The sequence below is a fragment of the Lentinus tigrinus genome (genome assembly GCF_003813185.1).
Source record: "Lentinus tigrinus ALCF2SS1-7 unplaced genomic scaffold L226scaffold_10, whole genome shotgun sequence".
Taxonomy (NCBI): domain Eukaryota; kingdom Fungi; phylum Basidiomycota; class Agaricomycetes; order Polyporales; family Polyporaceae; genus Lentinus; species Lentinus tigrinus.
The window spans coordinates 281302-302287 of record NW_027137919.1 but is presented as its reverse complement, the minus strand read 5'-3'; the positions used below and the strand labels follow the sequence as shown (position 1 = coordinate 302287).

At 55.1% G+C, this 20986-nt stretch overlaps 7 protein-coding genes and 1 non-coding gene across 8 annotated transcripts; 6 read left to right on the top strand and 2 right to left on the bottom strand.

Annotated features, from left to right (window-relative positions):
• The first annotated feature begins 1202 nt into the window (after positions 1-1202).
• On the top strand, positions 1203-3334 carry L226DRAFT_534366 (uncharacterized protein). The gene is made up of 7 exons (XM_067680654.1): positions 1203-1344; positions 1400-1582; positions 1641-1856; positions 1915-2037; positions 2089-2274; positions 2651-2974; positions 3062-3334. The coding sequence occupies exons 1-7, from the start codon at positions 1285-1287 to the stop codon at positions 3164-3166; spliced, it is 1197 nt and encodes a 398-aa protein (XP_067536029.1). The 5' UTR covers positions 1203-1284; the 3' UTR covers positions 3167-3334.
• Positions 3335-5151: 1817 nt separating this feature from the next.
• L226DRAFT_461768 (NCS1 nucleoside transporter family) lies at positions 5152-7375 on the top strand (the record flags this gene model as incomplete). The annotated part of the gene is made up of 11 exons (XM_067675678.1): positions 5152-5220; positions 5282-5346; positions 5408-5437; positions 5497-5709; positions 5771-5856; positions 5911-6016; positions 6076-6517; positions 6575-6646; positions 6707-6844; positions 6897-7000; positions 7060-7375. 11 exons carry the CDS (start codon positions 5152-5154, stop codon positions 7373-7375), a joined length of 1641 nt encoding a protein of 546 aa, XP_067536028.1.
• Positions 7376-10121: 2746 nt separating this feature from the next.
• On the top strand, positions 10122-11093 carry L226DRAFT_507279 (uncharacterized protein; the record flags this gene model as incomplete). The annotated part of the gene is made up of 4 exons (XM_067678121.1): positions 10122-10234; positions 10296-10745; positions 10812-10875; positions 10932-11093. The coding sequence occupies exons 2-4, from the start codon at positions 10393-10395 to the stop codon at positions 11091-11093; spliced, it is 579 nt and encodes a 192-aa protein (XP_067536027.1). The 5' UTR covers positions 10122-10234; positions 10296-10392.
• A 1264-nt stretch (positions 11094-12357) lies between these two features.
• On the bottom strand, positions 12358-14628 carry L226DRAFT_485609 (bifunctional 6-phosphofructo-2-kinase/fructose-2,6-bisphosphate 2-phosphatase; the record flags this gene model as incomplete). Its single annotated transcript, XM_067677120.1, has 9 exons — positions 12358-12902; positions 12961-13213; positions 13271-13426; positions 13479-13562; positions 13618-13758; positions 13894-13938; positions 14052-14119; positions 14169-14354; positions 14403-14628. The coding sequence occupies 9 exons, from the start codon at positions 14626-14628 to the stop codon at positions 12556-12558; spliced, it is 1506 nt and encodes a 501-aa protein (XP_067536026.1). The 3' UTR covers positions 12358-12555.
• A 381-nt stretch (positions 14629-15009) lies between these two features.
• L226DRAFT_534363 (uncharacterized protein) lies at positions 15010-16516 on the top strand (the record flags this gene model as incomplete). Its single annotated transcript, XM_067680653.1, has 1 exon — positions 15010-16516. One exon carries the CDS (start codon positions 15013-15015, stop codon positions 16150-16152), a length of 1140 nt encoding a protein of 379 aa, XP_067536025.1. The 3' UTR covers positions 16153-16516.
• Positions 16471-16569, top strand: L226DRAFT_t116. Its single transcript has one exon. It is a non-coding gene; the product is annotated as a tRNA-His (tRNA).
• A 43-nt stretch (positions 16570-16612) lies between these two features.
• On the bottom strand, positions 16613-17899 carry L226DRAFT_534362 (uncharacterized protein). Its single transcript, XM_067680652.1, has 4 exons — positions 17611-17899; positions 17366-17519; positions 16998-17148; positions 16613-16938 (listed from the first exon to the last, which is right to left on the bottom strand). Exons 1-4 carry the CDS (start codon positions 17800-17802, stop codon positions 16710-16712), a joined length of 726 nt encoding a protein of 241 aa, XP_067536024.1. The 5' UTR covers positions 17803-17899; the 3' UTR covers positions 16613-16709.
• Positions 17900-18019: 120 nt separating this feature from the next.
• L226DRAFT_534361 (MFS general substrate transporter) lies at positions 18020-20887 on the top strand. Its single transcript, XM_067680651.1, has 9 exons — positions 18020-18977; positions 19028-19072; positions 19275-19347; positions 19409-19591; positions 19649-19792; positions 19847-20112; positions 20167-20213; positions 20271-20516; positions 20577-20887. The coding sequence occupies exons 1-9, from the start codon at positions 18324-18326 to the stop codon at positions 20647-20649; spliced, it is 1731 nt and encodes a 576-aa protein (XP_067536023.1). The 5' UTR covers positions 18020-18323; the 3' UTR covers positions 20650-20887.
• Positions 20888-20986: the final 99 nt, after the last annotated feature.

Genomic DNA, 20986 nt, shown 5'->3' with positions numbered 1-20986 from the left:
GTTTCAGCGATGGACCGCCGGCAACAATGTTGGGCGCATTCTTTGACTATGTAAGCTGTGTCTGGCCGTTGGGCGGGTTGCTGCAATGCTTCCCTCTTAACTGAACACTGAGTGTGTCTCCAAATACAAGAACATGGAACAAAAAAAAAGAAAATTTAGGCGCTGTCATGACGGTGCAGAGGAATTGAGGCTGCTCGCCGAGTTGCGACCACCCGCCACCCACCTCATATCGGAGATAAATTAGTCTGTGGTCTATGTCGTACACGGAGGAACTGTCCGATCTCACAGGAACGTAGAGGACCTGGAATATCTCATCTGGAGAGATCAACAAAGCTCGTGGGCAACTCGCATTCAAGTCATCGCTTACCGCATTCCGCGTGATTTTTCACACGAGGCTCTCGTTTCTCTGGAATTCAGTACCGCAACCTTTACGCAAGACCTGATATAAGATGTGGTGAGTCAATGGGCACAGAGAGCACGATCGAATTGACACTTACTTCAGAACGAGCGGGTCTTGCTGCGAGAACGAGAAGAACAAATGACCTAGAGAGCTTCTGCATCTCATCATGCCAGATATAAAGGGATACCAGAAGCGCAATGCGAAGACGCATTCATCGTTGTCGCACGCCTCGTGTATGTTGACCAGCGAAACGCATCAAAGAACGCAGAAGTGTTGGGGCTGGTCACGACCTGCTGTTTGGCGCGAGTTGTGTTTCAAGTGTCCCAAAGCATTCTACAGGTATGTAAGTACTTCCGCCGCCGCCAACGACCTCAGGCAGATGCGACTCGGACACAGTCGACCCGGTCGCTGCCGTAATACGTGACCCTACGATATCAGACCGTAGTCAGCACAGAGCGCCATAAGTCACCAATATCAATACCATGGAGACTCAAAGGTCAATGAAGTGTGACTTGTCTTTGCTCGCATACTAGAGGGTTGTGGAACCGCCCGCGATTCGGATTCCCGGCGCTTCCACTGGTTGGACAGTGCAATGCAATTCCGACGAGGACATACCAAGAGGTTGAACAGTTTGAAGCAGATAATTGAAGCTTTTAAACATGTTAAATGCGACCAAGCTCTATACAGTCAAGGAGGAGATGCTCTCGGGATTTGCCGAGCGTCCGCGGCTGAAAACGGCTATGGACCATGTGACTCGGCGTTCTGGGCCACGCCGCCACGGTGACGCTGTCGCGGACGTCTTGGACTTGACCGTCAAAGACAAACGCCCCCGTCTCTAAGCATTCAGTCCGCAGGGATCCACCGCGCTACTCACGACCGACATCATGAGCTACAACAAGCTCAATTCCGAAGGTGTGATGCTCTTCGAGCAGCCCTTTGCGCGGGTAAGTTGCGCGGAACGGCCCTATCGGTGGCACGATACTTACAGGGCGACTATAGGTACCATATGAGAACTACCGCAAGGTCTTCCGCACCTCTCAAAAGTCCATAGAAAAGGAGATGGGCGCGGTTCAGAACACGGCCAACGAGCTCGCCAAGAAGGACGCGTATGGCTCCGACGGCGACGCGACAGTCAGGGCCATCGACAACATGATCTCTCGTGTGGAAGGCCTCAAGCGCAAGGTTTGAGAGTCATTCCACTGTGAAACCACGTTGAAACGTTGAAATCCCGCAATTGTAGCTATCGGATATGCAAGACACCGCGGGTACACCAACGTTGACCGTAATTCGCGAGCGGCTCCAGCACTTAGGATCCGTGGAGGAACTCGAATCTGTCTCCTCACCCGAATTTGCCCGGTGGGCTGATGTGCGACTTGATCGCTGGCTTGTCGATTGGTCACTGCGGAATGGCAAGGAGAAGACCGCGCGCATAATCGCTGAGCAGAAGGGCATAGAGGTCTAAGGTCACCCCGCCACTCGCCGTTACTTTGGCTAAAATAAATCTTTTCCGTCAGAAATTAGTCGATATAGACCTGTTCTCCGACATCCGGAGGATAGAAGATGCCCTCAACCGCAAGAGCTGTACAGAGGCGCTGACGTGGTGCAGCGAGAACAAGGCGGCACTCCGAAAACTCAAGGTAGTATCCGTGGCGTATCGTGTATAGCAATTCGCTGACTCTACTTCTCAGAACACACTAGAGTTTGATCTCCGACTACAGGAGTACATTGAACTCGCTAGAGCCCGCAAGAGTGTCGAAGCCATTGCATACTCTAGGAAGCATCTGTTGCCGTGGAAAGACACACACCAGCATCAGATTGTGCAGGCGACAGCATTACTCTGTTGCCCGCCTACAACCTCTTGTTCGCCATACAAAGTGAGTAATCTCTTGTCGCCGTAGTTCGCCTCCCGTATGATTCGTTGCCGTTGTACGCCATTCAGCCCAAGTCAAACGCGTTTGGACTCGCTAGAGGCAGATCGATTGCGTCGAATCGCATCCTTCGACGCCTTGGCGGACATACTGAGTGTCCGTCGCGGTGGTGCAGCGCGCTATGGCGCTCCGCTCCCGCCTAAGGAGCGTCTCTCGGCCGCACGCCACTCTTTGTTTCATCGACCGCCACACCCGTATTTGTCTCATGCTTCGGCTCTCATGTACGGCAACGTCGCAGACGTTCTGCACCATCCCGATCATGACCTTGACGCGTCATCGTCTCCCTTACGGGCGGAGCGCTGACTGTCCTCTGTGTCTTCAGCGCTTATACGACCCTTCGCGTTGGACGTCTCTTATCCAATCCTTCCGCATGGCTATCTACCACCTCAGCACTCTTCCGACCGAGCCGCTGCTACATCTCGCCATGTATGCTGGACTAGCGTCCCTGAAGCTGCCCGCGTGCTACTCACACGAGACGCGGAACGTCGATTGTCCGACATGCAATCCCGACCTCGGCCAACTCGCCAAGGAGGTACCGTTCAGCCACCACTTAAACTCTACAATTGTGTGCAGAATAACGGGGAAGATTATGGACGCAGACAACATGCCAATGGCGTTCCCGAACGGCCAGGTATACTCCAAGGAGGTGAGTCGTACGGTTTGCTGAGGACCGGTCGCTGGCTTAGTACTCCTTGGAACTATTGCGCTCATTGACGTCCTGTCCACGTTTCAGGCTCTTGAAGAGATGGCCGCTAGGAATGACGGGTGGGTCACTGACCCGCGCAACCCCGAGCAGCGGTGTAGGTTCACAGACTTGCGCAAAGTCTTCATCTCTTAGTTGCGGCATTGCACGGATTCATTGGGACATGTACTACTATTGCTTGTGTATGACTATTTCCCCATTACTCGCCTTGGTCGCAAACGTGGAGCAAGGCTACGGTCACCGCCATATCGTCTGCAACCCTCTCTCCTGCAAGTGGCTCGCACGAAACGCCTGTCTCGGACCATGACAATGACCGTCTACGAAGAAGCGGGGTGTCACGGCAGGGTATGTCCTCGTACCTGATCCTCGCTTAGAGTTCACTGGTCTTTTGCTTAGAAATGTGGCCCTTTAGCCTCGTCACCGCGCCACCCTGAGAAGAGCTTCCTCTCTCAACTTAGCAAGCAACTCCCAGAGGCTTGGGCGTGTTCCTGGCTGCCGCTCAGGGCCGACTCCCCTTCTCCCTGAGAACGTCCGCTACGCATTCATCGCAACACAGGTGCGCTCACGCCGTCAGCGCTCCGTCAGCATCTCACCGCTAAGCCACTCTGTTCGCATGACGTTTACTAGCGGATCCACGTCATTTGTCCTGTCAGCATGCGCTTCAGAGATAATCGCAAGAAAAACTGCGCACTGGACACCCAGCATGTGGTCCGGGTCGGCGGTCAACCACACGGTGCATCCGACGTCAGAGTAGGCACTGATATTCAGCACCTCTGCAACGGGATAGGAGGCGCGCTCGCCGCCCAATCAATGTGCAATGTGTTGAAACGCATCCAAGTGACGCTGAAGAGCTGAATGTCTAGCTCGAATCCTTGCAGGTGGAGAGACGGGGCCGTAGCTACGCCGTCCACAACGGCGCAGAGGCCGCGCGTCCTCCGACGACCATAGACCATGACGCTTGTGCGGACTTCAAGGCTCGGGAACTCACTCCCCTCCAGCGTACGTACTTGGTGTTCTACGATTTTGAAATGTTCGGTCTCCGGGATTAACATCAATGCGCACAGCGTGCACAGCCATTCATGATCAGGCGTTCTGTTGAGCCAGCGTGGCCTTCTTCATCAGGAGCCACGTGTCGCGCGCACTGCACATACTGTACCTCATCCCGCTTCTGCGCTGCGCTGCAAATGTCCAGAAATATTCGTGGAGGCCCTTGAATACCCTAGAGACCGGCGAATGCGTCAAATTGCAGCCGCAAGGTTGAGTTTCGAAGGTAGTACTGCGGACTCGGCACGCACCTGGTACGAGACCTAGACAAACGGATATGTCATGAAGAAGGTAGCGCTTCTGCAAATGGTGTGTCTCCTCGTCTCATAGATTTCACTTGAACTCAACAAGCTTCACAGTTTACATTTCTCCTCACGAGCCACGTTGTCGAGGGCCGGTTATCGTCATCCCGCAATCTCCCATATCAGGTACCTGTTTCAAGGTGCGATATGATACATGACCCTTAACGGAGCTTTGCCTCACCGGTTCGAGAAGTAGTCGAGTGTATCTTGGAGGTGCATATTTAGGCTTGGAGGCCGTAAGGGGTCGAGGCTCATCATACAGCAGTAGTCTAGGGCGCTCGATCTGACAGTCGTTATCTAGGCGGGCTGAGCGCGTGCGCCACCGCAACCCCGCGTAACCGCTCATTCATTCAAGACAATCTGCTTGACAGAAGACGCGCTGGACCTTTGACCAGGTTGTTTCTTTGTTTTTCGCCCTACGATTATATGACATGCATCACAGAAGTAAGCACAGGCTGCTCCACTCGTTCAAACCGATGAGGGGTAAGTTCCAGCTCATATGTTCCCATCCCGAGGGACTGAAAGAAACTTGTATGACTCGATGTAGGCGCCACTAACAAACAAGCTTATCGACGAGACTGTGGTGTACTTATCAGAAGCACACAAGGCACCAATAGGAGGGCTCGGAAGTCCGCTAGCCCGATCTCCCGCCATCGTTATCTCTAACGCGGCTACTTAAAGAAAAGAAAAGAGGCCGATGCGGGGTAGCCCTGACAGTCTTGTCCACGACTGCCTTCGAACTCTGAGTGTGTGCTCGCCTTCACGAAGACAGCGATGGGGATCATCAAGAAGCTCGAAGTCAGCCACGCAGAAGGCTTGACTTACTCCGAGTCTTTCCTGCAGGTATGTGTAGCTCCGTTTGGCAATGGCGCTCAAACAGATCACTGACCTATGACCTCATCAGAATGAAGACTTGCTACCCGTGCCTGAGGATAAACGGACATGGGGTTACTGGAACTTCATCGCATTGTGGGTCCTTGCTGGTCCGTGTGCGGGGAGTGTGCTGAGTCGGACGTGTCCCCCTTTGCAGTTGGATAGCGGACAGTTTCAACATCAACACGTACGTCGATTCTTCGTTCCCACCCCGGACTGCGATCACTGACTAAAATGCCTGCGCAGATGGATGATCGTTTCTTCTATGGTCCAGCTCGGCCTCTCCTGGTGGCAAGCGTGGATTTGCGTCTGGATAGGTTACGGCCTTGTCGCGCCGTTCATCGTCGCAAATGCACGACCGGGAGCCATCTTCCATGTCACGTTCCCGGTGGTCGCGCGGACGAGCTTCGGCCTCTGGGGAAGTTTGTGGTGTGTCTTCAACAGAGGCGCGATGGCATGGTGAGTTATCGGCCCGGCACAATTGAGAGCACCTGACATCCCACTGACGTACCTCGCGTAGCATATGGTACGGTGTACAGGCTAGTATCGGGGGAACATGTGTGCTCGTCATGCTAAGAGCTATGTGGCCTTCGGTCAACAACATCCGTAAGTTCTTTCCTAGCCTATCAATGCTCCAATTCTGATCTGCCGACCTCGTAGCCAACCATCTGCCCGAGTCCTCTGGAACGAATACACGAGATTTCATGTGTTTCTTCCTCTTCTGGCTCATCTCGCTTCCAGCCATCTGGTTCCCCATCCACAAGATGTGCGTGTATTACTCTGTTTTTTTTTCTGGACTTCGCTTACCGACTACAACGTGCATAGTCGCCACTTGTTCACGCTCAAGGCAATTGTCGTCCCCATCGCCGGTATCACGTTCTTCATCTGGTGCATCGTCAAGGCGCATGGCGTCGGCCCCATCATCCGCCAGCCCAGCACCCTTCACGGATCTGCACTGGGCTGGGGCATGGTATCCAGCATCATGTCGTGCATCAGCAATATGGCGACGCTCGTGACGAACGCTCCCGACTTTGCCTCTCGCGCACGTCATCCGTCCGCTGCGGGCCTACCCCAGCTCATATCCGTCCCCATTGGCTTTTCCATCGTCAGTTTCTTCGGCGTGATTGTCAGTTCGTCGTCGCAAGCGATCTACGGAGAGGCTGTATGGTCGCCTATCGACCTATTGGGCAAATTCCTGGACGGGAACCCCAGTCACGCCACGCGGTTCGGCGTCTGGTTCATCGCCGCTTCCTTCATCATCGCTCAGGTTTGTCTTGTTGATCATGGTGGTGGCTGCGTGGTCTTGCTAACGGCACACTTCCAGCTGGGAACCAATATCTCCGCCAACTCTATCAGTGCAGGCTGTGATCTGACCGCCCTCATGCCCCGCTTCATCGTGAGTCGCCGCGCAATCCGCGCACCACTGCCACGTAGTCATACTTATTGCACGCTTTAGAACATTCGTCGCGGTGGATACGTCGCTGCAATCGTCGGCCTGTGCATGCTTCCTTGGAACTTGCTGAAGAGCAGCAACAGCTTCACGTCATATCTCTCGGCGTACTCCGTCTTCTTGAGTTCCATCGCGGGTGTTATGGTAAGCCCATCCAATTCTTGCCTTTTGTTGTTGTAGCTTACAGTGTCTGCAGATTACAGACTACTATGTCATTCATAAGGGCCACTACAGCGTCAAGGATCTCTACCGTGCGCGCAGGGATGGCTGGTACTGGTATACCTACGGCATCAACTTCCGGTACGTGCATCCCGTCTTTCGTCCGATCCTTTACGTTTCATTATCTGATGGCTGGGCAGAGCATACGCAGCATACATTTCTGGTATTCTCATCAACGTCGTCGGCTTCGCCGGCGCGACAGGCCGCGATGTTCCCCTGGCAGCAACGCGTATCTATGAGATGTCCTTCTTCACCGGCTTTGGCGTCTCCGCCCTCATCTATTACTCGCTCAACCTGCTCTTCCCCGTTCGCGGTGCGCTCGAGTGCGCGAGGTTCGAGGAGGTCGACATCTCCGCGGATGAGGTTCCCGTCGGATCGGAGGAAGTTCAGGAGCAAGACTTGGACAAGAAGAGCATCGTCAGCGAAGGTGTTCGGAGTGTCCGGTCGAACGCTTGATGTTGTGTTACGATACATACGATGACAAATCAACGTGGTTAGTGTACGAGTATACACGAGTTGAAGAAGCACTTCCGCAATTAGTAATGACGTTTACACGCATTTTCGCCTTGGGCGCTTCTACCGCGCTCGTCGACTTGGAGTCGTCACTCGAACCATAACTTTACACCTTACTTTGCTGGCAGAATGACTGATCATAAGCCAGTCAACATACCCGTAAGGAGAGCTTTCGCTTGGCAACAACCTCGATACTCAGTAGCTTACGGAGCTACGTTCGACGAGATGCCTCTACCGACTATTGACCGACTAGCGCAGTTGGCCACCGGATACGGGGCACGTCTCATGCGCTCCTGGACTCTACGAGTTCATCCGAAACTGTCGGCTCCATGTACTAGACCTATGAACTTTCGTAATACCGCAATTTCGTCACCACTGTACTCGCCGGGTGCGGAGACCTGGCTAAACAGAACGCACCGCGCCGCGCCGACGCTGACGCCACCCACATTGTAGTGCCATTTCATGACAGCTCGGCTCGCGCATCTCCCTCAACCGTTTCGTGTGCCTGCCAATGGTGGTCCAGGACACGCAACTCAGTCTCCGACCTCAGCTGGACGCAGTGAAGCAATGTACCATGCGATTCCAGGCTTTTCTGCCGATATCTATCGGACTTCTTCACCCACAACGGATTTCAATGTGGATGCTCGGGTGTGCAACGTTCAAACTGCATGTTTGCCTTCATATCAGATACGAGGATGAGTGTTACCCTTACGCTTGTCAATGGTGAAATGGTCCCTAATCCCTTGATTAGCAGTAGTGCCAACTTCTCACTAAGTCTCCTCTCCGCCTTGAAAACCTCGCGCAACAGTGGTATTGACACTTTACGCTTTTTCATAATGTTTCATGACGTTAACGACAGATCACGGTCGACGAAGTGTGCATGCATCCCGCATCAATGGCTCTGAAACCACCGGATTGCGGGAGAAAGTCGCATACGCTCAAGGAACTACAACCTATGGTTCCTTCCGATACCAGTATATGTACTGTGCATAACGTCCGCGACGGAGTTGTATGGGTCGGAGTCCTGCGAGTAAATGATTTCCCGGCCGTTGCCGACAAAGTCAATCTTGCCGAACCTGCTGCCACGCCTCAGTTGCACTGGACCACCATGATCAACGCATTGCGGCTTTCTCTGGCTTTCTGCGTCTCATCCTCGCATTGTGGCTTTCGGGTCTTTTCAAATCATATGGACACATGCGACGGCCAAGTTCGACGCATCTGGAACGACTCAAACGGCGCCGCCGCACCATCATCTTGCCATTTTCATGGCCTCTTTTCTCATGACAGCGGGTTCCTTGGTCCAAAGACAATGGGGGGCCCCCTTGCCGACATTGTCGCTCGTTGCGCACCCGGCCTCTGGATCACCATGATAGGAGCTCACATGAACGCACCGGCGTCGACACGGCCTTGAGCGGGCTGGATACTCGGGGCCTCACTTGAATCCACTGTGGCTTTTGACTGTCTGTGGCCTGTTTCAGTCTTCAAATGGACAACCCGGAGTCCTGGAACAGCTGGTTGCTGATCTTTTTGACGTCAAATCTGTGCTGCCACCAACCCGGCGCTTTTGATTCCTCGCGAATCATCTGGCGTCTATTGCGGTCATGTCTGCGTCTCCCCCTAGCTTCGTACGCTCATCTTCTCCCGCGCCCCATGCGCTCTGGATGCCGAGATGAGATCCTGAGATAGGCAGCTGACAGTGGCCCTGCCGTACCCTCTACTCGGGTAGGCCTCTGAGGATGGCGCGACCTCCACAAGACTCATGGATGATATGATGCATGAATCAAGACATGGCGCTGCGTCTATACCCATCTCTGCGCCAGGAACATCGCCAGTTTGTGCGTCCGTTTGTGTGACACAGACGTGCGAACATTTCACAACAAAGTACGTTCGCGTTTCGTGTCGTGTACTCATCGGAACTCATTCTACCGTCAGGTCCATCGGCCGCATGCTGCGGCCGACATAAGTTCAATACACCATCAGCCGATCATACAAGAGGTATACAGACGGTCCTACGCTTGCTCCGCGTATTAGACGCCATGCTCGGGATCCCGGGCATGTTGCCAGCCATGCCTATACTGAGAGATGCTTGTTGGAACTTGGGACGAGCCACCACGATTGATGTGATGTGAGTGTTTGCACTGCTTCAGCGCGAGGAGGCGTTAACTCGGCATATGAGGCGCAATCCTCTTGCGCGTTCTCCATTGCATGCCGAAACTGCATCCCTAGATGGCAGGCCTTGTTCTCTCAAGCCACCGGCTAGGCGTTTGATATGTAGCGCGGTCTTGACGCGCGCAAGTCCACGCGAGTTAGAGCTGATCCTGTTTATGGTATGACTACCCGATCAGATCTCAGGTTGTGTCTGAATTTCAACGCCCCAGCATACTTGCAATTTCGTCGTGCAGTTATGCAGACGGGCCGCCCTGCGACCCCCCGAATTCGGCACTTCGTGCTGACTCACGTGGAATGCACGCGAGATGACTGCGGACGACCCAAGGTACCACCACAACAATCGCGTTTCACGGAATGAGTCCTCTCCAATTTCATCCTCCGCCTAATGGTACTGGAAATTCTGGATGCGTAGAGTTGCTGGGCGCAATGCTTCGTGCACAGCTTGCACTAGTGCAGAAGTGCGGCCGATGCTCCAGGTCCCGCCGCGGCGGAGACGGGAATCCCTGCCGACCCTCCTGCCCGTGAAACCTGGAGATTTCCGAGGCGTGGTGCTCTCGGTTCTCGTCCTCTCTACCCTCTCTTGACTATAGCGCGCGTTCCGTTGCCTTTCTCGCCATACGGATAATTTGCAAGGTTGGTGTCTCACTCGTATGCTAGGCGTCACCGCGGGACTCACGTATATATACGATCGCAGGATGGCTCTGGACCTCCAGGCCTTCAGACATCCGCTCTCCTTCACGAGCTAGCTACCACTTTCATTCTCACGAACAACTCGCTGACACACACACACAATGAACCCCTACGGACAACAGTGGCAGCAGGGTGGCGCTCCGCCCTCGATCTTCGGTGCCCTCCCTTCCCTCCCCGTCACCCAGGCTCCCCGAGCCATGCAGTCCGACAGTGTCACGTTCTCGTTCACCAACTTCAAGACGACCATTCTCAACTCCACTGTGGTCGGACCACAGGGACGCACAGCGTACCGCATCATCACCGAGCCTACCCAGCCGGCGTGCACGCTCATGAAGGACAACGAGAGCAAGAGCGTCGCAATGGTGCAGTGGCAGCCCGCCGCCTCTCTCGAGGTCCGCGGGGTCACGAACAGGCAGCGCGTGCGCGACTGGCTCCGCTTGTCTCCTGACCAGAGGTACGTGTCAGTCACGGGTCGTCGAGGAAACCATTTGACAGAGCTTCGTCTCCCTTCGAATCGTAGTCGCCGTATCATGGAGGTGCAGGGGGTGCAGTATGCCTGGGCGCCCATGGATGGCTTCATCTGCGTTAGTCATTCTCCGTGTCAGGTGCTTTCACAAGTCGGTGCTGACTATTAACATAGCTCTACAAAGTCAACTCAAGTTCGCCCCGCGTGCTGGCCCGGATTGCTAGGGTCCCGAACACGGTTATGCTTGAGCTGACCCAGGAAGCGATCCATCTCGGTCTGCTTGAGGCCTCTCTGGTCGCTACCGTCATGCTCAGCTGCGGCCACAACATCGATTGATCACCCTACACCACTATAGACGCACCTGACTTTCATCTTTGCACTATCCCATCGCTGTAGAACCTAGACCACGCTTTCTTGTCGCTCTCGCTGCTGTAGCTTACTGGCTGCATCCCCGGATCATCCTCCCCTTGTATCATAGCCTCTCTCTAGACCCTTTCTAGTCCAACCTCTGGTACCGGTAACTTATGTATGGCGTGTCTCTATATCATACCTTGGTGGTTTGCCGTAATGGGTCGGAATGACGGCCTCGAGTCCGCCCGAACTTGAGTCAGATTGGAGTGAAGGAATGGTACGCAACCAAGTCCGCGGGTTATTCGGATAATAGCTCCGACACTTCCGGATGTTTGCAACGTTTCTGGACATAGGTTGATGTTTGAACGCCATTTTGCACACGGGTTCTGCGAGGTTCTGAGTCTCACTTGTGGTCATCAGCTTGACGTTACTGCGCAGTCGCCACGCGCATCCTCCTCTCGGTGGGGAGGCCCCCGAGCATCCGTTGACAGTCCATTGAGTATGTATGTGTCACGGGGATCAAAGAACTTGCCGTCAGCGCTGCACAGCCGCACTCGCAAATCGCCGACCACATGGCTTAAGCTGACTTCTCTGCCCGTCCTCGGCGGTCTCCCGCAAGGCACGGAGTCGGGAGATGTGCAAATGAACAGGGCGCTGTTCCCCACTTTGTCCCTATCTCCATCGGCATAGCTCGCGTGCTCGTAGCGTGGCTGCCATGCCTCGCCCGCTGACGCCATCATGAACTCCAATGGATGCAGTGCGAGGATACGTTAGAGTTGCGCACTCAGCCGAGAAATCCGCCTCTAACAGTGATAGGGAACGCAGGTATCATGCAGCCTCCCAGCGAGTCGGATGACATACGCAGGTAGGAGTCCCGACAACGGGAGAGGAGTCGGACATCGTGGTCGCGACTAGTATTGCTGCTGCGGCGCTGGCAGCATAGGATCCTCGACCACATCGACGCGCTGGGGCAGTGCACTATGCGTCGGCCGTTTGAGATTCGAAGCAGCGGCATGTCTGGAGTGTTGAGACATTTGCGCCACCCACCACCGTCCCGAGGGGCATCCACGCAAGCCGTCGGTCCACCGACAGTGTGAGGGCGGTCAACGGCAGCGCTGAATGAGACCCGCCCGTTGCCGCTGCTCGTTGCCGGCCATGTGGCTGCATGCAGTAGCTCCGTGAGCCATCCAACGTGGTGGGTGCTCCCGGTCGTCCGACACAGCTGTCGATTTGCAAACACTTCAGCCGAGTCCTGCGGATGAAGCACGGACAGTGACGATCACCGTTGCTGCTGTATAATTCTAGCCAGGTATTGAACCTGTGATACACGGTTCGATGAGTACAGACTCCAGAAGGGCGCACCCGCATTCCATGGACCATAATGCTACAATTCAATTCCATTCCTCTCACCAACCCCGTTTCCAACCCGGCTCCCGCCTCCTGCGATTCATGCAGCCGACAGTGCGGGCGAGCCAGACACGCTGCTATCAGGTCTCCTCTTACCCCTCGTGTCTTCGGCGTAGTTCTCATAAAAGTTGTGCTCGTCCTTGCCATGCGATGGTGGGCCGCTGCTGCGCCCGGGGCCGTCCCAGAAGTGGTGCGCCTGGGAGTACACGCCGTACGACGTAGGGACAACCTCGATAAGGTCACCGCGTGCGACCTCGATAGCGGGAATCTCGGACGCCGGAAGGCCGATGAGGTACGCGAGGATACAGCGAATGACGGAGGCGTGCCCGATGATGAGCAGATCCTCTTTCTCGCGCTCGAGCTCGATCAGAGTGGGCTCGAGACGGACTGAGGATTAATGTCTCAGATCAGCTGGGGCATCGGTTGTCGGTGCAGAGGAACGTACCGCAGAGATCGTGATAGCTCTCAGCACGGGGCGCGCGATAAGCGTACGGGTCGTTCACGAAGCGCACCCACTCGTCGGGGTAGTACTTGCGCACTTGGTCGGGAGTCAATCCGTCCCATACACCAGGGTTGATCTCGGACATCTGCGGCCGCTCGATAACTTTCACCTTTGCCGGGGGCGCAGGGTCATTGGCGTTGTGAGTTAGGAATGGCCAGGCTGTATGGTGCGACCGTCGACGTGCGGAGGTCCAAATCTACGGGGTCGCCAGCATCAGCAGAGGTCGACAACTGCCACCGTTCAAGGGACCTACCACCAGTCGCCGCTCCTTGGGATCGATACCACGCTCCGCAAGAGACTTGGCACGTCGCTCAAGTACAAACTCCTTCAAGCGCTCTGCGTATTCCCATCCAGCAGGAGAAAGGTCCGAGTCGGCTTTGTAGGAATGTTCGATCAAGGACTGTCCGGACTACATAGCGAGTCAATGACAGTCCAAGGGAATGAAACCTGTTTCGTCATACCCTTGCAAAGTAGATGGTGCGGAATCGATTATGGATGTTCATGAGGAAGAAGACAACCCGCGATTGGAGGTAGCCGTGGATGTTCTATGACATTTTCCCAATGAGCATCGGCACACTCCTAAGAGAGGTCGCAACTCACGTTGACCATGATCTTCTCTCCGACGTTGATAATACGGATGAACGGCCATGTCGTCTCCTCGACGGGCTCATAATGGATCTCGTGGTCCTTGATACGGTTGTAGTAGTCTGCAACGGCTTTCTCTGGGTCCCAACCTCGGTACTACAGATGGGGGATGAGCATATCCTGGACTTGCTGGAGATGAGGAGGCAACAGTTATGGCGCTATGCACTCCATGCAATGCAAGGAGATGGACGGTCACAACGCTATTTGCTGTCGTTCGAGTCGCTCAGACACGAGGGCCAACGCCCGTAGTGGCAAGTCAGGAGTTGATACAGGATTCTCGGTAACCCGTTTATGAACAGGGCTTCCACTCGTTTCATTGAGCTTCATCGGAAGGTGGGACTATGCGCGGAGTCTCGTGATGGAGATCAGCAATAAGGGAATCAACTCACATCAGGTGACGAGATTTTGACACTCCGGATGTTGGACAGAATAATCTCCTCGTTGTCGCAAGACGACTCTGCGGGGGTGTATTGGTGGCAGTGCAAAACAAAGACAGGGAAACGTACCGAGCATGATCACATGGATCCCAGCCTTATCGAACTTCTCAGCGACGGCATTGCGGCGTTCTCGTGTACCATTGTTCGCATCGTAGATGACGACCTGTCCTCCTGCGTTGAAGAAGTCCCAGATCGTCTGCTCACATCCTTCAAGGACCTTCTCCCGCAGCTTGATAGTCTCGGGGCTTTTCTCTCCTCATGCCAACTTCAGCGAGTCCTCCGACAACCGACAGAGGCACTTACCCAGCGTGAAGTAGTCCGGCGGGAGCTTCTGTGCCCCTCCAAGGACCTTCCGACGGTAGTCTCCGAGCGAGATGACTGCGGTCTTCACACCCGTCCATCGCAGATATCGTTCGAGTGCGCGCGAGATATGTGTCTTGCCCCGAGCGGGCAGACCGACGGTGCACACCAAGATCTTACCAGCATGGAAGAGAAGACCTGAAGCGGTGGTATATAACGGTGCAACCATGGTCCGCGACGAGGATGAGGATGATGGCGGAAAGCGGAGAGCCGCTTGCACCTGCAACCTTTGGGTGCAGATCTAATCTAATCTCTGGGTAGCATCTTATCTGGAGGCGTGGGAACCCCGTGCCCTGTTAGGTAAGCAGGTCTTGGTCATTTTCTATAAAGAGGCGATGCTGCTGACTCTTGAGCCACCCACCCCATGCTTCCCTCAATCTCCCACGTACTCGACCAGAATTGCATCCTCCTCCGTTGCCGTATGGCCAAACATCCTCGTCCTCACTCACGGCAGCGCCAGCAACGTGCACGGCGCTCCGCCACCCCATCCATCGCCGTCGAAGGTATCAAGCACGCGAAGCAAGCAGCTACCGCCGATGCGAAGCGTCAGCGCATGAAGAAGCAGAAGGCCGTGGAGCAGCGCCAGCGGCGCGCTCAGGCTGCCATGCGCCAACGACGTGAGCGATGGGCAGCGATCGCGTTGGAGACGCAGAACATAGTGCTCGGAGATGGCAAGTACGTCGAAGAGCGCCTCGTTCCCGTTGTCTCGTCTTCTGTGACTCAACTCCCCGATGCCCAAGGACCCGTCACCACTACCATGCACATAACACACGACATCGCCCCTTCCATCCTTCTCTGTCGCCAGCGTACCACCCTCTACGAGCACTATGACAAGGGGCTCGCCCTGTGGAAAGACTCTCATCCCAAATCCCCCTTCCCCTCCATGCAGGTCGAGTTCTCTCGCAAATCGACTCTCACCGTCGCGAGACAGCTTGCTTTAGGGCGCTCCACCGACCCGCTGAAGTCCACTGATATCGGCGTTCTTTCCTCGGCTTCGAGCAAGCGCAATGTTTCCTACCTCGTCGGCAGCAGCGAGCAGGAGGACGTCATCAAGCGTTCCAGCTCTCTCGTTGCTAGCTTGACCGGTCCTGTTGCACAGGCCGTCTACACCATCCACCATGGCTTCAAGCTCAAAGATGGCAGCGGGCTCCAGGATCATGCCATGCTCTACTCTCCCGGCGTTGTCGTCTTCCGGAAAGACTACGACGACGACACACCTTCTGCACCCGACCGCTCCTCTCCGTCCCGAGGGCGCGATTTGGTGGGCGGCGACTTCATCCCCCCGTACTCCGTCAACGTAGTCTCCGCTGTGCCAGTCAATGCTGCGATGGTTCGTGACAAACACGACATCCAACCCGGTGAGGAGTCCTTCTTCGAAGATGGCATCCGCGCCTCTATGAAGGATCGCATGGCACGTGTCCTGCAGGCGTTCGAACTCAAGGGTGACAAGGTACTTGTCCTCGGTGCGTTCGGATGCTCCTTCCAGAACAAAGTCGAGGTTGTTGCTAGCATTTGGGCCGAGCTCCTTGACTGCGGTGAGACCGTCGGTGATGTGAAGCAGGAACCTAGGTTTAAGCACTCTTTCGAGAAGGTCGTCTTCGCTATTCCGGGAAAACTCTACGAGCCTTTCAAGAGAGCGTACGAAATGCGCGTTCTCGAGGAACAGCTGACGAACGCGACTCTGCAGAACTGAACTACTCACGGACTATTGTATCATTAACCTTGAGTATACCCTACCTACTTCGTATCTATGTCTTTGCGGCATCTGTAACAATATTCGCTTACAATCAACGTACTCACTACGTACACTGTATTGTAGGAACCTTCCCCTCAACGCTCTAATGAATATTACTGGTCGACTTCGGCATTACAATATACGGCGGACAGGCTTCCGACACGAAGGACACGCAGTATCGAATATACTTACAGTACAGGCGTGGGGATCGTGTGCTGTTCCGTGGGCATCCATGATATACGCACTTATATATTAACGTGACGGTTTTGTATTCCGGTCCCTGTCGATTAGTGGTTAGATCATCACGTTGTGGCTTCGGGTCGATGACTCGGGTACAAAACCGTGAAGACGCAGGCTCGACTCCTGCCCGGGACATGAGGAGACAATGCAGGGTTCCTTTTTTCAGTGATTTGATTCCTCAACATCAACGAACCCAAATAGACCGCGCATAACACAAGGCGATAGACGGCACAAGCATATATTATACAACAGCGAGAATGTGTGTCCCAGAGCCGCTAGCCCTGGACCTTGACTCTATGGTAGTCATCCATCTCCGCGTCGAGCTCCTCCCGTGTCTTCGGGTTCTGTTTCTGTTTCGCGGGCTGCTGTTGTCGCTGCTGCTGCTGCTGCTGCTGCACCGCCTGTTGTTGCCCACGCTGTTTGTTGAGCCGTCGTGGGCCCTTCTTCGTGCGTAGGTGAACCTTGCCTGAGACAGGTGTAGTCGCGACTTTCTTCTGGCCGTTCCTACATGCAGGCGATGGCGTGAACAAGTTGAAGACAATGATATCGGCAGAGGCACTCACACTAGAGGCGCTCCAGCTGCAGCGACAGCTTGTCTGGGGTTTGCGGGTGCGATGCGGTCGAGGAGGGACGGTGGCCCGGCGGGTGCGGGTGCGGGTGCAGTCTTGCGTGCATCGTCCTCGTCCGTGATGATCTCAATCTTTATGGGTCTCCCTATGTGTCAAGCACATTATCAGAATTCTTGTTCAAAGAGGAGGAATATTGCAGAGGCGAAGTGTGGAGCCGAGGAGGGGTATCAGGGAGAGCGCCTCACGTAGTCATGGCCGCAGAGCGACATCTCTCCCTCTTGCATTCTCCCCGTTCTGCGCACGCATTGCACCATCTTCTTGCCCCTACGACGCTCAGCACACTTGGTGAAAGAATCACTCACGTCCGTCGACGATCTTCCCGTTGTACTTTGCACGCGCCACAACCGCGTCTCCCGGGCGGGTGAACGAGACGATGGCCGTTCCTCGCGACTTGCCCTGCGAGTTGTACACCATTATGACCTCTTTCACTGGCCCTACCGTCTTAGAGAAGAGTATCTGCGCGCCAAGGATACGAGAAGAGGGTGAGGGAATCCGCGAACGCATGGTCAGCCACCCGCTCGTAACACTCGGTTTTGCATGGACGCACCTCGACCTCATCCTCCACGACGTCTGCAGGGAGACGACTCAATAGAATCTTGCTGCCAACCTCTGACCCGGACCCGGACGCTGCTGCACGGGCATTGGGCTTCCAGGCGGGTGCGGGGCGGGCTCCTTGGTTTCCGAGGATGTGTTGTTTGTGCGAATGGTAGTTGTTCAGGCGGGGATGGTAGTTCTGCATGATGTGTGGCGTTCGGCAAGAAAATACTGTTACTTTGCTTGAAGCCAGATAATGAAGCGTTTGAGAACTGTACGTAGGATGGAAGCGGGCGGGTGCAAAGTGCGGCGGAGAAGACTCGGGATGCGCGATTGGGCGAACGCGCGACTCGCGCGCGGTCACAATTGTCACCTTCGCCTCGTGCCACTGCCAGCTCGTGCCCACCCGCGCGAAGCCTGCTCTCGTTTCCCATCGCGTTTTGTTCGTCCTCGGCCGCCAGCGCGACTCGGGCGACGGAAGACCAGCTGGACAGGCTCTTCAGCTCATATTTACGCATGCCGCGATACAGCGACTTCGGTCCGAAGCACCGCAGTCATACGCCAGGCAAAATCATGGCCTTCCGCCTCCGATACGACGGTCTAGAAAGGCTTCTGGTGGCGATATTACGTGCAGCTGTGAAGATTTCTTAGCCGCGAGACTGTTCAGCAGTCATAAAGGGAAGAGGAGCTCGGATTGCAACTCTTTTACGCCCCGCACTCGACGTCATGTCCTCGCACACGCTCGAGCTCGCTGCTGCTGCTACCTCCCTTCGCGCCGCCGCCTCGACCTCCAAGACAAGCCTCGAGAACGCTATTGATGACCGCGAAGATGATGAGGAGGTCGTAGACGTTGCGGGGCATGGGCGCATGTCCACTTTGCGTCCTATGGAGGCCTCCTCGCTGGACGTGACGGAAATAGGGTCTGCCTCCTCCCTCAAGCTTCCCCACTCCCACGTCCTCACCAGCGACCGCGTACGCCGTCGCTCTGAACTTTCTCGGCATCCCCCTCTCGACTCCCCTCCTGCGATTGAACCTGAGGCCATCGAACTTCCTGTCATCAAGGAGTACACCGGTCCCTACAGCAGGGGGACGTCCTCAGGCATCCGCCCGACTGATATCAGCTTCCAAGACGATGTCGTCTTCTCTTCGCAAAAAGACGACGTCGAAATTGCGCCCAGTTTTCCCAGCTCGCTCGCCCCTTCCATCCGGATCGATGAGGACACCGACTCGACCGCTCCCGTTATGTCTACTGCACAGAAGGCTGCTTTGAAGCGCAAGCGCCTGACCAATTTCATGACTCTGTGCTTCGTAGTGTTCATGAACGGGTGGAACGACGGTACCACGGGGCCACTGCTGCCCAGGATTCAAGAGTACTATGGAGTCAGTATCTCACTTTGGTGCTGAGTGTACACAGCTAACGGTGGCTTAAGATCGGCTTCGCGATGGTCTCTCTCATATTCGTCTTCAACGCTGTCGTGAGTAGATCTTCCAATCAATATCAAGCGTGGCTACCTTCTATCTTGTGCCGCGTGCGGAGATGGGAGACCGTACGCGTGCAGCTGACAAAGTCCCGTGAGGCTCCTTGCCCGCCGCGTTCACAGCGTCTGTGGTTAAGCGGCCTGCGCGGGAACTCATGCGACTTTCGACACAGCAACATAGGACTGACGGTATTCACAGGGTTATGTTGCGGCCGCGGTTGCCAATGTGTATCTGACCGACCGTTTCGGCTTCGGGAAAGTCATGTTATTTGGTGAGTTGCCGAGATGACTCGGATCGTCTGTTGTTGGTTTGTTAAACAGCGAAATGCCCAGGCTCTGTCCTACAGATTGCCGCGTACGCGATGCTCTTTCCTCCGGGCCCGTTCCCGCTCATGTGCGTGGGCTTTACGATGATTGGGTTCGGCCTGGCCCTCCAAAACGCACATTGCAACGGGTATGTGGCCGCATCGAAGGAGAACGTTCCCACCAAGATTGGCTATCTACACGCATCTTACGGTACGTCCGCATCGAGTTCCCGCACAGTACCAATACTCACTCTTGTGACGGATTCAGGGTGTGGTGCTCTCGTATCTCCCCTCATTGCGACACAGTTCTCGAAGCAGAGCCACTGGTCGTACCACTACCTCATCTCCGGAGGCCTGTACGCCCTGAACTCCATCTTGCTGTGGTTCGTCTTCCGTGGCAGACGGCAGGAAGGTGCGCCTGAATATTCACTTCATCGTCAGTTGCGATCTTCACACTCGACCACAGAGATCAAGAAGGAAGTTGATGACCTGAGCCCGGACCAGGACGCGATCCAAACGAACAAGTACAAGCAGATCTTCAGCATCCGTGCTGTACACATCTTCGCGCTCTTCTCGCTCATCTACGTCGGCACGGAAGTCACGATCGGCGGCTGGAGTGTCACATATGTGCAGGAGAAGCGGCACGGGAACTCGAACGCAGGCTACATCTCATCCGGTTTCTTCGCGGGGCTCATGCTCGGGCGGATTCTCCTGATGTGGCTCAACAAGAAGGTATGCACCTTCTTTGACGTTGACAGGCACCTTTTGATCATGAGTTATGCGCAGATCGGCGAACGCCGCGCGCTCTTCCTCTACGCTCTTCTGGCCATCCAGTGCGTCTTCTACTTACGTACTGGAGCTCCACAGTCGTAATTAACCACTCTTCACAGGCTAGAAGTGACTGTATGGGTGGTCCCTTCGCTCGTCGAGAACGCTGTTGCGGTCGCGTTCGTTGGGATGCTCCTCGGACCTATGTATCCCATCCTCCTGAACCACAGCACGAAGATTCTCCCGCGCTGGCTCCTCACGGGATGTATGGGCTACATTGCGGGCATCGGCCAGGCCGGCTCGGCTGTGCTCCCGTTCTTGACCGGGCTGCTCGCGTCGCGGTTCGGGATCACGAGTTTGCAACCATTGTGAGTGTCGTTCACCTTTATCGGAGGCAGAGATGCTGAAGGATGATCGGCTTTACGCAGCATCGTGTCCATGATGTCGACGATGATTGTCATTTGGGCGTTCATCCCGCGTGCGCGCATGGTGCCCGTATGAGAGAGCTCGTGCGGTTGTCGAGGTCATTCATCATCTATCTGGCAAAATCTTTGGGTCTCCCGGCATAGGGAGTTTATGCCTTGTCACGATCTGTTCATAGAGGAGCATCAGGTACATAGAAGGATATAGAAGTCTTGTTGTATGTATGTCAGCCACTCGCTGCAGTCAAGGAGCTCCGCCTAGATGCCTGCGATCTCCTCAGACCTCTCTCCATCGACGGAGAAATTCGAACGAATCCCAATCAACTACTATGTCCCAGTTCGAGATTCTCGGGCCTCCCTCCATAGCAAGCTGTCTCGAAACGATTGAGAGGCCGTATTTGCTGCAGTTGGTCGAC

Excerpts from the sequence above, each read along its gene's own strand:
- L226DRAFT_534366 (XM_067680654.1), top strand. The coding sequence starts at position 1,285 with ATGAGCTACAACAAGCTCAATTCCGAAGGTGTGATGCTCTTCGAGCAG. Across the intron at positions 1,857-1,914 it reads CTGAGCAGAAGGGCATAGAG|AAATTAGTCGATATAGACCT; the intron begins GTCTAAGGTCAC and ends CTTTTCCGTCAG. Across the intron at positions 2,038-2,088 it reads CGGCACTCCGAAAACTCAAG|AACACACTAGAGTTTGATCT; the intron begins GTAGTATCCGTG and ends TCTACTTCTCAG.
- L226DRAFT_534362 (XM_067680652.1), bottom strand. The coding sequence starts at position 17,802 with ATGCAGAACTACCATCCCCGCCTGAACAACTACCATTCGCACAAACAA. Across the intron at positions 17,149-17,365 it reads CGGGAAGATCGTCGACGGAC|GGAGACCCATAAAGATTGAG; the intron begins GTGAGTGATTCT and ends CTTGACACATAG. Across the intron at positions 16,939-16,997 it reads GCAGCTGGAGCGCCTCTAGT|GAACGGCCAGAAGAAAGTCG; the intron begins GTGAGTGCCTCT and ends GCCTGCATGTAG.
- L226DRAFT_534361 (XM_067680651.1), top strand. The coding sequence starts at position 18,324 with ATGTCCTCGCACACGCTCGAGCTCGCTGCTGCTGCTACCTCCCTTCGC. Across the intron at positions 18,978-19,027 it reads GGATTCAAGAGTACTATGGA|ATCGGCTTCGCGATGGTCTC; the intron begins GTCAGTATCTCA and ends CGGTGGCTTAAG. Across the intron at positions 19,348-19,408 it reads CGGGAAAGTCATGTTATTTG|GCTCTGTCCTACAGATTGCC; the intron begins GTGAGTTGCCGA and ends CGAAATGCCCAG.